Source organism: Astyanax mexicanus, chromosome 22, assembly GCF_023375975.1.
Source record: "Astyanax mexicanus isolate ESR-SI-001 chromosome 22, AstMex3_surface, whole genome shotgun sequence".
Classification (NCBI taxonomy): domain Eukaryota; kingdom Metazoa; phylum Chordata; class Actinopteri; order Characiformes; family Acestrorhamphidae; genus Astyanax; species Astyanax mexicanus.
This window is the reverse complement of record NC_064429.1, coordinates 36,198,996-36,219,721: the sequence shown is the minus strand read 5'-3', so window position 1 is coordinate 36,219,721 and position 20,726 is coordinate 36,198,996. Positions and strand designations below refer to the sequence as shown.

Below are 20,726 nucleotides of genomic sequence, written 5' to 3'. Positions count from 1 at the left end.
AATTCTTCTAGGATGACAAACTTAGTTGCAATAGAAACTGATTAGAAGCAGTTTTTGAGGTCAATGTAGTGCCAGTGGGGAAAGGCACATAAAGAAAATAGTTGCGGTTAATGGAACGCCATGTCAGTCAACTGTGGAGCTTCAAAAGTGGCAACGTAATAGGGAAACTGTGCAACTTACTGGGTAACAGTGGGACTGTGCTTGTAAGATGAGCAGGTTTGGATGGACTTGAACATGCCAGGAGGTGAAACTGACACCTCAAGTATATGTTGTGAGGTGTTATCCTGTGAGTGAGTCTGAACACATTTGTTTTTTAGCTTCCGTAGACATGGCAAAAATAACTGGGTACTATACTGGTTCATTAAAAGCCTGTGTCAGCTGAAGTCTGGGTAATATTAGAAATAGCAGTGGTCAGTATTTGTGTGTGTGTGTGTGTGTGAGGTGGAATGTAGTGAGGTGAGATGTTTGGTACAGCAGAGCGGTGCAGTTCAGCTCCACAGGCGCAGCATGCGGGTGAATAATCGGATTATATTTAGTTTGTATTTTGCGGCTCTAGCTGAGGAACAGGCTGCTCCAGCAGTGCTGTGGTCTGGACAGCAGTGTGTGTTCTCAGCTGCAGTCTAGGACCGCAGAGAGTACGGGTTCTGAACCCGAATCAGTTCTGCTTTATCTCTACAAATATGTTCATAAATACTAGGCCTGTTACGATACATTTTTTTGCGAATGATATTGTGTCCAAGAAATTATTAACAAATTAAATAAAAGACATTTTTGGCATTTTTAGACCACTAATTTGGCACTAATAAAATGAAAATATCATTAAAGACAATACATTTTCCATTTCTGGAACCGTGGGTCTGCCCCATACGATGATGTGCAGACCTGGTCTGTCCCAGCTGGCCCACGTTGAACCGGCATCAACACCCTTTGTTCTTGATAATGCTTCTTTCAGCTAAACTAATGCTGCTAAACTCTTACCTCAGACTTGGTGATTCGGTGTTTGGGCAGCAGTTTCACCACGTCAAAACCTATATACGCTCTATATCATAAAATCCAAAATGAACAGCGCTTGCTTTGACCTTTGTTCTGTCGAGTTGTGCTACCTTGTCAAACCCTGCTTCCCTAGTATATATTTAATATAAGGTCTTGGTAAAACGCGGAATCCACCGGAGATCCGATTTAAACCTACAGTTACTTACAAAAATAGCTAATGCTAACTAGCTCTGTAAACAGACCTGTAAGCGCTGTAGCTGACTAGACAGTACCGGCTCTGCTGCAGCCCTGGTTCAGCTCTGTCTGTGGGCGGCCCCAAGCCAAGGTGGGCGGGGCCATGAACTTACGCATATCATTCAAACTGTTCACACATCGTCACTACGCTGCCATAGAAACTAATGATCGCTTGTCGCTTTCCAGTCTGAACACAGGGTTAGGCGCTTGTACTGTTTCTCACTCTCTCTCTCTTTCACTCATGCCGTCTGTCTGTCTGTCTCTCTGTCTCTCTCGCTTGCTCTCTTTCGCCCACTCTCTCACTCTCTCAGTCTGTCTCTAGCTCTCGCTCACTCTATACAGCCAAGGTGGGCGGGGCCATGAATACTAATTCACAGTTTGACGTAGACACTTAACGTCTTTCTGATCAACTCGTATTTCTGAGGATTTTCTTTTACTAGCTGCTGCAGACAACAGAGGTTGAGGAAGAGTTTCATGTGAAGCATCATAAACAACTCAGAGAGACCCACTGTATTTCACAAACAACAAGAAAAAGTGGATTTTAGCAAAAACAAAAAGGAAGAAAAAAATATTAAATATTAAATATTAAATGGGTTGTGTCCAAACTTTTGACTGGTACTGTACATATAATGCATTTGGGCCTTATGAGCACTAAACTAAGAGGCTTGCATATATAGGATACATGACTTGTTCTTGTTTTCATTCTACGAATAAAACAGAGGTCTGTGGTCCAAAAACTTTAGCATGTGTGTATGTGTATGTGTGTGTGTGTGTGTGAGTTCTGTGGTGGCTTCTGGTTCTGGATCTGCTGGGTTAGAAGGACGAGGTTTGGGAAATTGCTGGAATGTTTGAGGCAGGACATTTCCTCGCTCGACACACACACACACTCACACACACACACACACTCACACACACACACACACACATGTGGGACCTGTTACTGCACTAGGTTGGCAACGGTTGCCCGGGAGACCTGTACCCCCAGAGACATCCAGTTGTTTAGTATCCACTATGAATCATTCACAAACTACTTTGAGTCATTCAGCAACCAGTATGAATGATTCAGTATCTACTATAAATTATACAGTTCCCCTTATGAATTATTCCATATCTACCATACATTATTCAGTAATCTATTAGTTATTTCATAGTATTATTCAGTATACATTATAAATGATTCATTATCTACTATGAATTTTTCAGTATGTACTAAGATGTATTCTATGCATATGGGTTTGTGTAATTAACTATTAATAACACTTAATTATGTTTATTGAAATGTGGCGAACACTCCAGGTGCATGATCTAAAGATTGTGAGTTTAAAATTATATTATATTGTATTATATTGTATTATACCTGGCAACCGGGGTACAGGCAGTCCATAGGAGATTTGTGGAGCCAATGAACGTAACCCAGAAAGTGTAGCTGTAGCACTGTTGCTATAAGCAACAGAAGCGCAGATCATTTAAACTGTTCACACACTCTTACTACGCTGCCATAGAAACTAATTATTGCCTGTCGCAGGGTTAGGCGCTTGTACTGTGTCTCGCTCTCTCTCTCTTTCACTCACGCCGTCTGACTCTCTCTCTCACTCTCTTTCTCTAGCTCTCTCTCTTTTTTGCCCGCGTCATCTGTATGTCTTTCTCTCGCTCTCTCTCTTTCATCCGCACCGCCTGTCTCTCTTACTCTCTCTCTCTCTCTCTCTCTCTCTCTCTCTCTTTTGCCTACATCGTCTCTCTGTCTATCTGTCTCTCTCTTTCGCCCGCGCTGTCTGTCTGTCTCTCTCTCTCTCTCTCTCTCTCTCTCTCTTTCACCCGCCTCGTCTTTCTGTCTGTCTGTCTCTCTCTTTTGCCCGCACCGTCTTTCTGTCTGTCTGTCTCTCTCTCTCTCTTTCACATGCGCTGTCTGTCTGTAAATTGTCTGTACCATTACACCCCCAGTCACAAGTGATTTAAACCGATCCTCGTATTATACTTGGCAAATGGGGTTTTGTCACAAGCGGTTTGAACTGATTCCCATATTATAGTCAGCAGCCGGGGTATTGGCACAAGCAACTTGTGTTGATTCACACGTTATACTTGGAAAATTGGGTGTAACATGCTACAAGTTCATATTCATAAAGTTTTAAGAGTTCAGAAATCAATGTTTGGTGGTTTTTAATCACAGTTTTTGTTTTCATGCATCTTTGCATCATGTTCTCCTCCACCAGTCTTACACACTGCTTTTGGATAACTTTATGCTGCTTTACTCCTGGTGCAAAAATTCAAGCAGTTCAGTTTGGTTTGATGGTTTGTGATCATCCATCTTCCAGAGGTTTTCAATTTGGTAAAATCAAAGAAACTCATAATTTGGTCGGAAGTGCTCTCTTATTTAGTTTTTTTAGATAGTGTATGTACAGATAGAGCTATGTGTAGTATGGAGGCCTAAACATGGAAAGTCCTGACCTTGGGGTCATTTCACTAATCCAGCAACTGTACGAGCGCTGTCACACACCTGCATACAATCAGCCCCCGATACACACACACACACACACACACACACACTCTCCCAGAAGGAGATCAGTGGTAATTGTTTTCCATGTCGTGGCCTGCTCTGCTCTGCTCTGCTCTGCTCTGTTCTGTAACCGTATGAAGGTTGTCAGAAGTGTTTGTATGGCGTTGTGTTGATAATAACCCCCCCGACATGTGTTTAATATAATAGGCTCCATATGCTCTTCCTCCTCCTCCTCCTCCTCTTCCTCCTCCTCCTCCGTCAGCTCCGTCAGTATCCTGCCCGGGACCTGCAGGGGCGGTGGGCTGCTCTCCTCAATGAGCCTTTTGTTTCTGTTTTTTTTCATTTCTTCTTCTCTTTCTCTCCGAGAGCCGCCGAGGGATCTGGAGGAGAGGAATCTGATTGGACGGTAGTCTGAGACCTCTCTCTCTCTCTCTCTCTCTCTCAGTCTCTCTCTCTTTCTCTCTCTTATTCTCTCTCTCTCTCTCTCTCTCTCTGTATCTCTCAGTTCAGTTCAACAGTGCTTTATTGGCATAAATGTAACAAGCAACACTATTGCTAAAGAAAAAAAAAAAAATATTATAAAAATAAAAGAAAAATTACAGACATACAATTACAGCAACAGAACTTGAGATATTTACAGGATTAACAATTATAAATATTATTAATGATAATTTAAAATAAAATGAAATAAGAGTGTGGTTTTCTTTCTCTCTTTCTCTCTCGCTTCCCTCTGTCTCTCTCTCTGTCTCAGTCTTTCTCTCTCTCTAAATTTCCTTTGGGATATATAAAGTATCTATCTATCTGAAGTTGCAGCTATTGTTTTACAGCATGACTGGCTAAAATACAGTTTTTTTCTGTTATATATGTGAACAAACATTTAAATAAACACAATAGACGATATCACGATTATCAAATATTATTGAGATAATCCATTTATTGTTCGATAAGGCGATGATGTAATTATTGTGACAGGCATATCCTTATGTGTTTCTTTATAGTCTGGATCACTTGTGTGTGCATGAGTGTGTGTATGAGTGTGTGTATGAGTGTGTATGAGTGTGTGTGTGTGTGTGTACAGTGTAACAGTACACTATTGCTCTTTATAATTCTGTTTAAACACTGTGGAGTCCAGCGGCGCTGCTCTCTCTCTTTGATGTGGTTCTGTTCTGCACTACGTCGTTGTTTAATAATAATAAATACAGTAAATACAGTAAATCTGACCCGATTACGCGTTCTGACCTCTGACCTCATGTTCACCCCGGTTCTGAGAGGTTCTCAGATGGATGTAAAGTGCTGGTTTTGTGGGTTTCTGATAACGGGGGAACCCAAGACATTAGAGCACACTCCCTAAAAGCTGTTTTACATTTCTTAGAATCTCCCACACACACACACTCACACAGTGCGCCTCCTCCTCGACCGGCCCTTTGACTCCGGGGGGGCTTTAAGAGGGGGGTTGTATTGATAGAGGATGGAGTGGAGCTCTCACGGCCTACTGAAGGAGAGTAAACACAGCCCAGCAGCTTCAAAAGAGCCTCTTAAACACTCACTTCTTGTTGTGTGTAGGTTTGCGTGTGTGTGTGCGTGTGTGTGTGTGTGAATACACTGAACACACCAGCAGCATTAGCTTAGCACAGGCTAGCGCCCAGCCAAGGCACGCTCACCCGCAGCCCACTACGCTGGTTCGTCAATCCATCAGCCGAGTCACCTCGGCCACAGTCTCATAGCCGGAACGGTAACCAGCCAGGCTAGGCTAAGCTAAGCTAATGCTAAGCTAAGGAAAGTTACGCTAACCTAACCACATTCCTGCAGACACAGCTAGCCTCGCAAAGGCTCAGCTTTTACATGAAGACGCGGAGCAGGAGAGGAGAGTTTCAGCATTAATTTACGATCCTAACGTTTACCAACCCCCTTCATTTTTACTGCTAACGTTGGTGGTGTTAGCCTGTATAAACCATACGCTGTAGTTACAGTAGTTACAGTTCTGATGCAGCATTACCGAGTAGCATCACAGCGCTAACGCTCGGAGGAAAGCACAGCGACTTGGTTCTAATACATCAGCTCACAGACGCAGCCTTGTGCTGATCCGCATCACCCTAGGAGTGATGAATAGGGGAGAGAGCGGCATCTACTGTACCCACCCAGAGAGAGCAAGGACAACTGTGCTCTCTCAGGGCTCAGGCAGCTGATGGCAAGCTGCATGACCTGGATTCAAACCACAATTTCCCGATCATAGTGACAGCGATTTAGACCACTGGACCACTTGGAGCCCCTGATCAGTTTTCAGCAGTGTGTGGAGAAGCACTGGTTGCAGGACTTTATTAACCATTTCTCTCTCTATTTCAGGAACTGGTGTCCCCATTCTGTTACTAAAACAGTGACGTGTCAGGTGCAGAATGGAACCACACTTCAGAGAGTCTATCAGACCTGCAGGTGGCCACAGGGCTGCACTGGCGGCAGGTAATATACACACACACACACACATATATTCAAACACACACACACATAATATGTCTGTCTAAAAACCCAGTGAGCTGCCTATCTAGGCACTGACCACATGGACAGCTCCTTAATAGGCAACAAATACTATATAACCACAATACAGCCTTATAATACATGTAATAACAACGTTGTACATAGGCAGTAACCAACAGATTGCTTGGAATAAGGATCAGTGAGTGTAATAAAACAAATAAACTACATTTCTCTATTTTATCAGTCCCTAAAATGCATCTTTGCTTCTTTACATGACCAGGCTGGTCACAATATATAACATCAACTTATTATAGAATAAATAAACATAACATAACCCAGTCATTTTTACTGTCGGCAGTATTATAATCAACATAATTGTATATTGTATTATTGTATATTCCAATATTAGTGTCTGAATATTCTTAATTTAAAATATTTCATTGATTTTATTATGGTATGATATTATCATTATATCTGATGACAATAATTAATCATAATTAATTGAATTTTTGGACAGTATATTGACCAAGCTTTGTGTGTGTGTATGTGTGTGTGTGTGTGTGTTGCAGTTATCGTACAGTGGTCCGGCCGTCCTATAAGGTGGTGTATCGCACCATCACTGCTCTGGAGTGGAAGTGCTGCCCGGGGTACAGCGGCACTCACTGTGAGGAAGGTAAGACTGAGGATATACACCCATAACCACCGGATACCAGTGTCCAGTATGAATCTGCAGTGTGTAGTATTTACAGTCTGATATTTAATATAGTAGAGTAAATTTTGATCCAGTATGAATATGCGGAGTTTAAAGCGTTTTACAGACAGATATTAAACATAGTGGAGCAAATATTGATCCAGTATGTATCTGTTTTGTTTAAAGCATTTACACTCGGATATAAAACACAGTGGAGTAAATTCCCATCCAGTATGAATTTGCAGCGTTTAAAGCATTTTACAGTATGGTATTAGACATAGTTGACATGATTTGGATCCGGTATGAATCGGTAATGTTTGCAGATTTTACAGTATGATATTAAACATAGTGTAGCAAATTTTGATCCACTATAAATTTGTGGCGTTTGAAGCTTTTTACAGTTTGATATTAAATGTAGTGGAGTTATTGTAATCCAGTATGTATTTGTTTTGTTTAAAGCATTTACACTCCGATAATAAACACAGTGGAGTAATGAATTCTGAATTCCCATCCAGTATGAATCTGCAGCGTTTAAAGCATTTTACAGTATGGTATTAGACATAGTTGACATGATTTGGATCCGGTATGAATCGGTAATGTGTGCAGATTTTACAGTATGATATTCAAATTTTGATCCACTATAAATTTGCGGTGTTCAAAGCTTTTACAGTACATTCTGATGATATGATGATGTAATCCAGTATGAATCAGAAGTGGGTGCAGTTTTAACTCTACAGTTTAGCATTAATGATTGTATTGTGACTGAGATTCAGTATGAATTTGTATTGTGTTTGTTTCTTTTTCTTGTCAGACAGTATTTGCTTAAGGTAGATTCGGATCCAATGTGAATATGCAGTGTTTGTAGTGTGTATAGTCAAGCATTAAGAACTAACTATTGATTTAAGTCCAGTATGAATCTGCTGTGACTGCTCTTCTGTAATTGGTTGGACTCCAGTTCACATTGTGTCAGTGGGCTTTCACAGTTTATTTACTGTGTTTTTTAATGGTATACAGACATAAACACTCTTTAAACACTTTTATATTGTGATATTTTTGGGGGAAATACAGGAATATTATGTATAAACAGATCGCTAGTCCCGTCCTGAGGGATTAAAGAGTAAATATGTATATAAACGGCAGTTTTTTAGCTTTTTGGACGTGTTTAAATGAACAGATTAGGATGAATCAGCTCTGATTAGATGCTGACGGCATTCGGCTTCATTCAGGCTTTTAGCACGGAGCTCTGTAGAGGAAACAGGGCGAGCACACCCTCGCTCACTTCCTGTTTGGACTCTGCTCACGTCCTGTTTTTGTGAGTGATGGTAAACTGACAGGAGGATAAACATGGTAAAAATGTGTGTGTGTGTGTGTGTGTGTGAGAAAGGGAGTGTGTGTGAGAGAGAGAGTAAGGTCTGTTTACAGTGATAAGCTTCAATAGGCTTCATTTAATGTGCGGGGTTTAGATAAACTTTAGGGGTGTATATAGAACATGTCAAGACTGTGATGTAACAGTTTGAGGGTTTTAAGTTTGAGGTGTTGTGGCTGAATCCAATCAGATCCTCACAACATAGCAAACACCAGATTCAGTTTATTACCAGTTTATTATTGAAGGGTAGTCTTAAACATTTTAATTAGATACAACACAACACATATGTCTCATTTGCAATCACAAATATATAGTTATAATAGTTAACTAGCAAACTACCGAAACTAACCCAACACGCCATGGCCCCGCCCCCGTAGTGAAAATCATGAATCTGATTGGTTACATTTTCCTACGACTTTGCTAATAGACTCATTACTAAATCCTTCTCAAAATCAGTAGAAGGGGCAGGCAGACACACAGGGACAGAAGCCATTTGAAAAAGCAGTTTTGATTGGTTAGTACTGCTGTCAGTCAGATATGGGTCATAGCAACTAAAAAAATGTAGATTAATGCTTTTAATTAGTTGCTTGTTTTTTAGTTAATTTATAAAATATACGCTTATAGTTTACAATAACTATAATATTTATTTCCTGATTAAATATTATCTAGTGATTTACATGCACAAGGGTTGGAAGGGTCTTACTGCACACCACTGCTAAGTTATTTGCGCGAACAGTGACCGCTTCTGTTCACTGCCGCTGTGCAGTGACGTATGATGTGACATTTTGACTAAAATTTGACTAGTTTTACCAAAACTTGTGGAAACATGCGCTGGTTCGCTAAAAAGCACCACGATTCTTATAAGCCCGAACGGAACTGGTTCAAGAACCAGAGTTCTTTTGGTGAATAAAGCCCTATAAGTGGTTAGTGTGGTCCTGTGCTCTGTTTTTAGCATGTTTGCATGCTTTAACCTTCACAGCTTTTAGCCTCTGACCATTCCTTCCAGCAAACAAACCCCTCACTGCCCACTAGTCCTATTCAGAGCAGGAAAACACACCAGTATAAAGCAGTTGTTGGTCAGTACGGCTGATGCAGCGGTAGGACTATGTTTAGGACGGGTCTGCTGTGGTTACGACGGGTCTGTGCATGTGTGCTAACGGCTACGCCCTCCCAGCCAGTCCTGCTAGCGCCGTAACGAGCGTTTCAGCCTCGTCAGAGCTCTAATTGGTTCGTGTGGCATTTTTTTAAAGGCCCGCTAAACGCTTTTCCATGGCAGGAACTGCACGTCTGGCTGCTGTGTGATCTGGGCATTAATTGGGTTTAACAGGGGGGATGTGGTCAGCGCCGTGAGCGGACCTGTAAAGTGCTGTACTGCTCTTACACAGCTGTGTGTGTGTATATATATATATATATATATGTGTGTGTGTTTAACATGTGTACTACGCTCCGTCTGGCAGGCTGGGTGGGGCGTTTCTAATGTTTCGGCCGGTGCGGATATTGGGGCGCTGGGTGGAGCCAAGCGCTAACCCCGGGTCAGTTAGTGAAGGGCAGCTGTGGCTTTAAGACCTGGCAGCGCTGTGTACGATACTGAACACCGAGGCTGGAGTTACGTGCTGACAGCTTTACGCTAACAGTCGCAGGCTGCAGGTTAGACCTGCGTGAACCGCGTGCTGTTAATACGCAACATATTAACCGTCTAAGGTCTGGAGATACAGTAAACAAGGTCGTTTAGGGCGTTTTCACACCTGAAAGTCCAGACGAACATCTGAAACAATGTTTGTGTGTGTGTCAAATTGTATTCTGTACTGAATCTTGTATTTAGTCTGATTATTATCACAGTAGAATAGCTAGCGTAGCAGAGAAGCTCTGGAAAAAAATAAGAGACCACTTAAAAATGATGAGTTTCTTTGATTTTACCAAATTGAAAACCTCTGGAATATAATCAAGAGGAAGATGGATGATCACAAGCCATCAAACCACCAAACTGAACTGCTTGAATTTTTGCACCAGGAGTAAAGCAGCATAAAGTTATCCAAAAGCAGTGTGTAAGACTGGTGGAGGAGAACATGTCAAGAATATGAACGTGTTTTCTTTGCATTATTTGAGGTCTGAAAGATTTTTTTGTTATTTCAGGCATTTCTCGTTTTCTGCAAAGAAATGCTCTAAATGACAATATTTTAAATATTGTTATCGCCCAGCCCTGTTTTACACTTCCATAATGAGGAGCACCACACACACACACACACTTAAATCTGAGGTAAAATGTAAAATGATATGATGAAGTCTTTATCTGTGGCTGCGGGTGGTAATGAAAAAGTAATCCAGAAGGGTAGAGACGACAATGTGTGTATGTGTGTACATGTGTGTGTGTGTGTGTGTGTGTGTGTGTGTGTGTGTGTGTGTGTGTGTGTGTGTTTGTGCGCTGTGTATAATATATTAGTCTAAGTCTTATCTCTGTGCTGTGTGTGACAGACAGATCAAAGGCTTCACTAAGTGGAACAGACATGTCCAATTAGTTTTTTAAACACACACACACACACACACACACACAGTGAGATGATATATGTATGTATAACAGGGTCTAATAGAAGCAGGGTTTAAACTTCAGAAAGCTGATAGTGGAGACAAGAGATTAAGTGTGTGTGTGTGTGTGTGTGTGTGATCAGACAGTGTGGAGAATGAATTTCACAGGGTTCCATCAATCTCTTAATGCTTAAATACAGTCAAAAGTGGACACACTCTTGTTCTTCCTTTATTGGGGCGGTCCTGATGAGGGCCAGTTTCATCATAATGTTTTTTTTTTTGTCTTTGTGGTCAAATGTTTCAGATTGACTGACCTTCATTTTCTCTTAAAGTATTTTTTTTCTTTACTTAGTTGAGTAGTTTTTGCTTCTCATAATCTGGATTAGAATATTACTTAAATATTCACTATTCACTGTATACCTGTAACTCTACCTCTTCACTACTTTACAACTGATGCTCTCAAACTTTACATTAAGAGACAAAAAAATTCAAGTAATTAACTCTTGACGAGTTCAGCACAGCTGTTAACTGAAAGCCTGAATTCCAGGTGACTCTACCTCATAAAACTGACTGAGAAAATCCAGCAGAGATACAAAACTATATATCTCTATATAACTATATATAGGCCTGGATTCAATCCTGCCTTTGAGGTGGACTGAAGAGTTCACACTGTAAACTGCAGGTGTGATTGATTACACAAGAAGCATATCATACAACAGTCAGTCTCACCTAGTAGTGATACGAGGAACACTAACAGCTCAGTGATACAGTGATATGTGCAGAACATCCCGCAGACACATGTGTTTCTGTCTGTCATTCATGACAGAACTTCCAACTGACAGGGCAGCTTTTTCAGCAGGATAATGCTCACCCACACACAGCAGGAACGTCTCCACCAGATTGCAGCACTTCCTTCTGTATGTCCTGCTTGGTCTTCAAATTAATTGATTTTATTGATCACCAATCCAGCATTTATGGATCAGCTGGGACTCTGCAGCTTCAGTTTCAATCTACAAGTGTAGATCTACAGGATCTACAGGCCCAGCTGTAGCAAGATCTGTGGGTAAATGTGCTGCAGGAACCATACAGAACCTGTAGAACCTCCAAACCCAACCCTCTCAATCTCATTTTATGTCCAGCATAGAAAAAACAACAATCTCTGTGTGTAGAGCAACAGTGTTAGCATTACCTCATCCACTGATAAGGAGTAAAAACACACTTGAAGCAAATGCCAAGTGTGATAACATTACATTAAGGTCAGCAACCTTTACACACACACATTTACTCAGTCTGAAATTCCAGAGCAGTGCTATAACTGTACAAGCCTAATTGTTTTCTGTAAGTCTCGATATTGTCTTACAGTCAGAGCTGACACACCCTCCTCCTCCTCTTCCTCAGCGATGAAGATGAAGGGTCTGTTCAGATTTTAGGTATAGATTCTACAGTATTTTAAGCCATTTTAATCCTGATCCAGCTCCGATCCTTTGTTTTTACCGCTGTGCTCTAACAGAGTGCTCTCTGGCGCCCTCTAGGCAGCATTAACATACATTATTCTTAGCCTGTAACAGTGAGGAGTGTTCCCAGCTTCTCTAGGTCCTGTAGAATAGTATAGAGGAGCTGATAGAATAGGACTATTTGAAGCAGACAAACCTCAAACATAATTCTGTATTGGTATCATGTGTATCAATGAAAGCTGAGCTGTGTAGCAGTGAAACTGTGTTCTTTAGAATGATGGAGCTCCAAACTAGTCCTTAACATCTGTAATATGGTTCATAAGACCTCATACCATATCAACCACCTAGCTACAACATCATATCATGGCAAATTCCATAATAACCACCATCTACAGACGTTAAATATCAAAATGAATGTATGCCAAGGCCCACACTTTCCTCACTGAGGAAGAAAAGGAGGATGTGTAATTTTCAGATGTTTGCCTAGACAGTATTATATTGATTTCCCAGGAATTGGATTTGGATAATTGCTGCGAGGATTTGACTGCATCCAATTAGTGAAGTCAGGATGTTGGACAAAATCCTCACAGCAATTATCCAAATCCACTAGAAACTGAACAGTAGAGACAGTTACTCCAACAAAAGCAGCTGTCGATTTCAGAAGACTTCACTAGTAATTAGCAGTGATGCTAACCTAAATTCTGACTTTATTGTTTATAGAAACTAACTGATACCATTCAACACTGCCCACAGTGTATTGTGTACTGTAGCTGGGTACGATGCTAATTGCTAGCAGATGGACAAAGCTCTTTGATTGGCTGCCAGACAGCAGGAGGCTGATATCAAACAGTACATAGCCCTGAGCGTTTAGCAGAACAGTACTGTATTTTGAGCACTATAAAGTGAACTTAAAATTGTTTAATTTTGCCAAAAATCATCAGAGCTCCTTATAATCCGGTGCTCCTTATGTATTAATTTTATCAGTCAGGTATTAAGGAGCAGTAAAACCACTCTGCTGAAGTACAGAGTTATACAGGAGATTCAATTTAGTTCTCCAGCACCGAGGCTGGAGTAGCATTAGCATTAACATTAGCACCGTTGAGAGATGAGTATTAGCATCCTGTAGCCTGCTGCTAACCCCAGCTAGCACTGCTGGAGCAGCATTAGCTGCTAACCTCACTAAGCGCTAGGTCTTTTGCTGTTCAGAGGTGAGGATATCGGACTGTAGTCTGCATGTTTACCGTGTTAAATCAATGTTAAGGCTGCTGCACCCAGCCTTAGTGAAAATCTGGACATCTAAGCTCACTGTAAATAAATGGAAGAGCTTTACTCACCCAAATAAACAGTTTCCAGGAGAAAAATATGTGTAGATTCACATCCAGCACTTCTGGTGACACCCCTGTTCCTTACTAGTGTTGCTTAATGTGCCTTATAATTCGAGGTGCCTTATAGTGCAAAAAATACAGTAGATTTGGAGGCTATTTTAAGCTGTTTTAAGCAGTTTTAATCCTGATCCAGCTCAGATCCTTTGTTTTTACCGCTGTACTCCAGTATTCTAGAGTTCTTCCTTCAGAAAAAACATTGAAAACAGTGTGAACGTGTCCCAATACTTTTATCATTTGTCATTTTACTTACTTTACTAGCAAACAGCAGTGATGCTAGCCTAAACTGTGACTGCATTGTTTATAGAAATGCACTGATATCATTCCACACTGCCCACAGTTGTTGTGTATTGTGTACTGTCGCTGGGTACAATGCTAACCGTTAGCAGATGGAGAAGCTCTTTGATTGGCTGCCAGACAGCAGGAGGCTGATATACACGGCTCTGAGCGCTAAGCGGGACAGCGCTGCGCTAGTTCCAGTACCGAAAACACTCCTCCACTAAAAATCAGTTATTATTATAAACCCAAAAGAATAAATACACCTTACAAATGAGTCCAGCGGGTAAAAGAGCTCGGCTCCGGCCCGCTTCAGGGCTGCTGGGTATTATTCCAGCCCAGTGAAATATACTCTACAGCTCCTAATACTGTTACAGCAAATCCCAGCTCACCTCCGTTTATTATTCCAGCACAGCAGCTCCCAGCTCAGCGCCGACAGTGGGAGTGATGGTCTGATACTGGTTTCTAACTAATCCCCTGTTTATCTGATCTGTCATTAGCTCATCTGTACACTCATCACCGAGAATAAAGGCAAAATACTCCGACCAGCCATAACATTATAACATTATAACCACCTTATGCCTAAAACTGCGTGTATTTCAACTTAAAAACTTCAAATAAATGTGGTGATTCCCCCCGGCTATTTTTTGGGTGAACCTGTAGATCATATATTATGGCCTGTTTGTTGTAGGCTGTAGGAGCAAGCATCATTTACTGAGCTGCTACAGCAACTCTCTATACTGTTCACTCTGTAGCATTTTTATATCTATATTTAAAATTAAATCAGTTCTTTTCAACTGACCATATAAGTTGAAGTAAAACAGTAAGCTTAGATTTCCAATATTAAAAGCGTGGTTAGCAGCACTTAGCGCTAGTAAACACCGCCCGATAACGCTACACTGATGAACCCTGAGTTCAACCCACGTAGCTTGTTTTAACACGGTAAACGTGCAGACTACAGTCCGATATACTCGCTTCTGAACGGCGAAAGAGCTAGGAATGTGGCTAATGCTAATACTGCTCCAGCTTTGGTGATGGAGACACTTCACTGGAACTCCTGTATAACTCTGTACTTCAGTGTTGAGTGGCTTTACTGCTCCTTAATACCTGACTGGTAGAATTCATACATAAGATGCACTGAACATTTTTGGGAAAATGTAAGTATTTTAAGTGCACCTTATAGTGTGATAAATACTGTACTTATATATATGTTTTCACAATTACTTAAGTTAATTTAACTCATCCAGATTTACAATGTATAATTTCAAAATTATCGTGCATCCCTAATGTTTATATGTATTCCTTTTATGTATATATATATATATATATTTCACACTGTGCTGCCGACTGGCTGGTGATGAGGAAGACAGTAAGGAGTCCAGAGTGTTAAACTGCATCAACCAAACAAGGCAAACAGTCAGAGACAGACAGACAGAGACATATATGGACACAGGAGAGTGTGTATTAGAGTGTGTGTGGTTTTGTATAGGTCTGTATGAGTGTATGTGTGTTCTCTGTTGGCGTCTCCTGCCTACAGTAGTGTAATCTGTGTTTTCACAGCTCTGTACAGGTTATCACTGGCCAGCACATTACACGTATATACCCAGTATGTGTGTTTTGGGGGCGGGGTCGTGCGTTCACAGGGCTGTCAGTCAGTGCAGTGCAGGGTTTGGTAGTGTTACAGTCGGGTACAATTAAATAATAATAAACTCGAGGTTCATGCTATAACGTGTAATATTGGCACTGTGCAGTAGATCAGCACAGCAGTGCCAATATTACACCTTATAGCACAAAGCTCAAGTGTATTATTGCAATTATACCACAGTTTATTGTTTATTCACAATTTATTGAAAGATTTTGAGTAAAAGAGGATGAGGAAAATATGATTTACTATGAATTACTCACCCAAATAAACAGTTTTTTGGAGAGAAATCTGTGTAGATTGAAGTCCAGCGCTCGTTTGAATAATAAAAAAAAAAAATATATATATATATATATAGTTTTTTTTTTAAGAATTACAATTTTTCGGTGCCCCTCCAGTGGCGAGACCTGCGAAATTACAATAATCTACCTTACATTCAGCTTAAAATACCCTATATTATCTGGAAAATATATACACTTAAGCTTTTATTTTAATAATAACAACTCTTAACCTGATATTAGTGGCTGATAATGTGCGTAATAATGCGTACAGTATATTTTAAATCGCTGGGTTTATTTATTTTTGGGACCGTGCCCTTGCCTACGCCGCCTATTGTATTGGAGACATGGCATTGCTGCACTGTCCCAGTGGTGTATAATGGGTCACATTTGGTTTGTATTTGGTTTGTAAGCGCTGCATCGTTGCTAGTTTACCTCTATGTGGCAGAGTAATACATGGATAGCTTTGTTTTGTTACAGCTGATAATGGCACTAATAAAACACCTCTCAGCCAATCACATTGCAGGGTCGAATGTAACTGTGGTATAATTTATAATAACTGTGGGCAGCATCCTGTAGGCTATATGAGCAGTGTAGGTGATGGTCATAATGTTCTGCTTGTTCGGACTCTGTCTAGTGTATTAGAGTGTCGCTGTGAAACGGCTGGTATTGTGTGTTTGGTTTGGTTGTTGTTATTGTTGGGTTTTATGAGGCAGTAAAACGTTAACTTTACGAAAACCACATGAGAGGACGAGCCAAGTGTTATACTCGTTATACAAGTGGAAAATCTGGTGGAGAGACCCTCCCTCACTCTGATTCTCTCACTCTATCGCTTTCTTCATCTTATGATGTCATTTTACGGCCGTTTCTGTGGTGAGGACGACGAGGCCAAACCTCAGAATGAGCAGAAAGACGGATTCAGCATAAATCTGGATTAATCTCTGATTATCTCAGCAAAATTTAATGTGTCTGCTCTGTGTTTGTAAGTGTGTCCCATGACTTTTGCCCACCATTCTGTTATGACTATGATTCTGCAATACTCGATATATCATGATTAGTCAATTCTCAACAATACTTTATGGCATTAGTGTCTATTTAAGGATAAAGGAGCCAATCAGCTTGCTACTTTTATGATGCAAGTTTAAGAGGATCAGTTTTCTCGATAAGGAGATCTGTGCAAGCGCAGCAGCCAATCAATTACAGCAATTTTTATGCATTTTTAAGCCAACCGATACAAACTAATCATCAAGTTTCTATCAGATTTAATCTATGACTTAAAGTATGTTGCTAAAATGGTAATTATATCTTTGTTTTTGAGTGTTTAGGCCCCTCCCCCCATTCAAACAGATGAAAGGATGGTCTCTTAAGTGTAGGGATGTGTATAGCAATATCAATATATTTACTTCGTAAATGGGACGTCATGTACACTTGGCACTCAGTTTTAGGCCTCGTTCCAATAATTCCAACAATTCCTATAATTCATACCTATGAATCACACTGTTCAGTCAAAATCACTTACTCACAAGATAACACCTCACAACTTAAACCACAGGTATTAGTTTTCCAATGCTGTAAACTAAGCTAAAAACTTCACTTGAGCAATTTGTACATACTGTATATACTTTTACTCTATTTATACTTCCATGTGACATGGCAAAAGTCATGGGACACAATCCTTTATTAATGCAACATTTCCATTGTTATGCAATTGAATATAATATTGATTCCCATGTTGCTTAGGGGCAAAGTAGCACTCAGGTCTGATCCAAATAATCAAAGTAGTCCTGCAGGACCTGATTACTGTGCTCAGGAGTGCTGGGATTGGAACACAGCCAGCATGAGATCACTCCAGTTGGGACGGGACCAGGAAACCCAGTTCAGGGGCTTCAGTTAGGAAAACCGGAGAGATTGAACCAATCAGAGGCTCCAGCTGAACTGTTTGACTGTTTTTGGGGTTGTATATTGAGTGTATATTAAATGTGGGCGTCTTTAAAGACAATATACTGTAGTTACAGTAAATCAGTAGAACCGTTTAACTTCAGTATATTAGCTTATAGGTTTTAAGAAGTAAATAAAAATACATACATTTTGCAGTTCTACACAAATATTACACCATATTCTTCTGCCTGTATAACAGGATTCAAGTGTTTGCTTCAGCCAAATGCAGCTAATGTTTATGCAAAACTGGCATTTATTGGGGTCTAAGCGTTAATTATATATATAATTATAATTATATAAGTCTAGTTAATTATATATATAACATTATGGAACAGTAGAGCACCAACGATGTGTGGTTTTTAGAGTGGCCACCATATATATGGTTCTCAAAACACAAGATTTTACACATTAACCATTTGACCGTTGATGCTTTAAAAGAAAGAACATATACAGACAAAAACTGCATTATTTGCGGTTCACAGGATTATAAGGAGCATAGCGCACCACTAGTAAGGAACAGGGGTGATGCCCTGTATTCCTCCTAATTTACAGCAGGTAAAGGTGTAAAGCTAAGCTAAGTTAAGCACACAAAACTGTAATTTATTAAATTATTGAAAAAACGCTTTATTTTAAGGTCAAATAAGTGCTGGATATTAATCTACACAGATTTTTGTCCTGAAAACTGTTTATTAGGGTGAATAAAGCTCTTCTGTTTATGTACAGTAAGCTTAGATTTACAGATTTCCACTAAGGCTGGGTGCAGCAGCATTAGCATTAGCAGCTAACCGCTAGCGCAAGCCATGGTTTGGACTAGTAAATGCTGTTCGACAGCGCTACACTGAGGAACCCTGATCGTTCTGGTAAGCCAGGGTGATATTAGCTAGCGTTTGTCTCACGTAGCTTGTTTTAACACGATAAACATGCAGACTACAGTCTGATATACTTACCTCTAAATGGAGAAAGAGCTAGCGCTTATAGTGGTTAGCGGCTAATGCTAATACTGCTCCAGCCTTAGTGCTGGAGAAACTTTACTGAAACTCCTGTATAACTCTGTACTTCAGTGGAGTGGCTTTACTGCTCCTTAATACCTGACTGATAGAATTTATACATATATTGACACATATATATATGATTTTTGGGAAATTTAAAGGATTTTAAGTACATCTTATAGTGCAAAAAATACTGTAATACCTACTGGACCTTTTTTTATCACTAATACATTAATGCATACTGGCAAATTAACACAAAAAGGCAAGGCAAGGCAAGTTTATTTATATAGCACCTTTCATACACAATGGGATACCACTTTAAAATAAGACTACCTTTATAAAGGGTTTATAAATGGTTTACAATTAGTTTATTAATGGTTACTAATTAGGGAAGGGAAACAATGACCTGTTGTTTGTCAAATAGTGAACCCACAGCCATCTATATTGTTGCTCTTTCTACGTATGTGTTATAACTGATTATTAATGATTTTAATTTTTAAGGCATTTACAACCTAATTATAAACCATTCATAAACTAATTGTAAACCATTTATAAACCCTTTATAAAGGTAGTCGTATTTTAAAGTGGTACCCACAATGGTCATTCAAAGTGCTTTACAAATTAGAAAATAAAAAGAGAAGTCAAATGACAAAAAACATGTAACAATAAAAATGGAAATAAAAGAATAAAATAAGAATAAAGCATAGATCAAACATGATTAAAACAAAGAGGAGATACATTACATTCTCCTGAGTGTGTCCTGAACATCATTTAAGTGTAAGTAACTTACTTTATTCAAATTCTATTAATGTGAATGCAAGAGTGGCAATTATTCCAAGCATTATACACAGCGTTATACAACACTTGGTGCAGTAAAGCGTTCAAGTGTTTAAGTGTTTAAGTGTTTAAGTGGTTGCTATTTATAATCAGAACCTGATTTTGTGCACATAAACCTTTTAAATATGCTTTAATTTGTTGGTTTATATGGTTAAAATCTTTTAAAAAACTAATAATTCGTATTTGCCCAGTTGTTGAACTCATTGAACTGAGCGATCACAGAGCAGTTAGCCCTGTTTGTAGACTTGTTTTCTGTACGTCATCTCTTTTTTACTGTCGTTTTTACAGTTTTTATGTTGGGTTTAAAGACCAGCCTTTATTATTTCAACCACAAAACATTTCTTTCCTTATCAAAACACCCACAGAAACACTCCTTTAAAGCTGTAATTGGGACGGATGCTCCCACACGGTCTCTCCTCTCGGTCTCCGCAGTAACAGATGATAGGTGCAGTGACCCCGCCCACCCCTCTCCCAGCTCACTTTACCCACAATGCACGCGTTTCACACGTGTGGGTGTCGGCGTGAGCGTCTCAGAAGTGTGGACGTGAGCCGAGGTGTTTACTCGACGGCAGTGGAGCGTTCTGGCACGCACCATTAAACCGCCTTCATATCTCCGCTCCCGTCCCCAACGCATCACCCGACTGAAGTGCACTTAAAAGTGCGCTTTAACGAGCTCCCTCACAGGCAGATGCTGCTAATTGAGCATGACCCTTTTTATATCGTTGCTGTGCAATGAAAAAAAAAACACTTATCTCCAAAACAGCAACTTTACAGGAGAGAGAATGTAATGGAAGTCAGTGTAAAAAAAGTTGGTTTCAGGTAATTTTGAAGAGTTTCTATTGGTCCGTTCATCAAGAAATTGTTGCACAGTTTAAGGGACAGTTTGTTTGTTCAAATTATGTAGTAAACTTGAACCCCCGCTCATGCAGCTTTGCCATCAAGCTGCCGGCGCTCAGAGGGAGCAAAATTGGCCCTGCTCTCTCTGGGTGGGTACAGTACAGTAGATGGAGCTCTCTCCCCTCATCACTCCTAGGGTGATGTGGATCAGCACAAGGCTGCGTCTGTGAGCTGATGTATCAGAACCGAGTCGCTGCGCTTTCCTCTGAGTGTTAGCACTGTGATGCTGCTCGGCAATGCTACAACATCACCAGCAGTTC

The 20,726-nt window shown here is 40.2% G+C and overlaps 1 protein-coding gene across 3 annotated transcripts in view; it reads left to right on the top strand.

Moving 5' to 3' along the window:
• Positions 1-20,726, top strand: part of emid1 (EMI domain containing 1) — a 120,255-nt gene that overhangs the window by 14,989 nt on the left and 84,540 nt on the right. For all 3 annotated transcript variants that reach the window (XM_022664729.2, XM_022664728.2, XM_022664730.2), the window contains exons 2-3: positions 6,065-6,178; positions 6,763-6,866. In XM_022664729.2, coding sequence (XP_022520450.1) covers positions 6,065-6,178; positions 6,763-6,866 — 218 coding nt within the window. The remainder of the gene's footprint in view (positions 1-6,064; positions 6,179-6,762; positions 6,867-20,726) is intronic.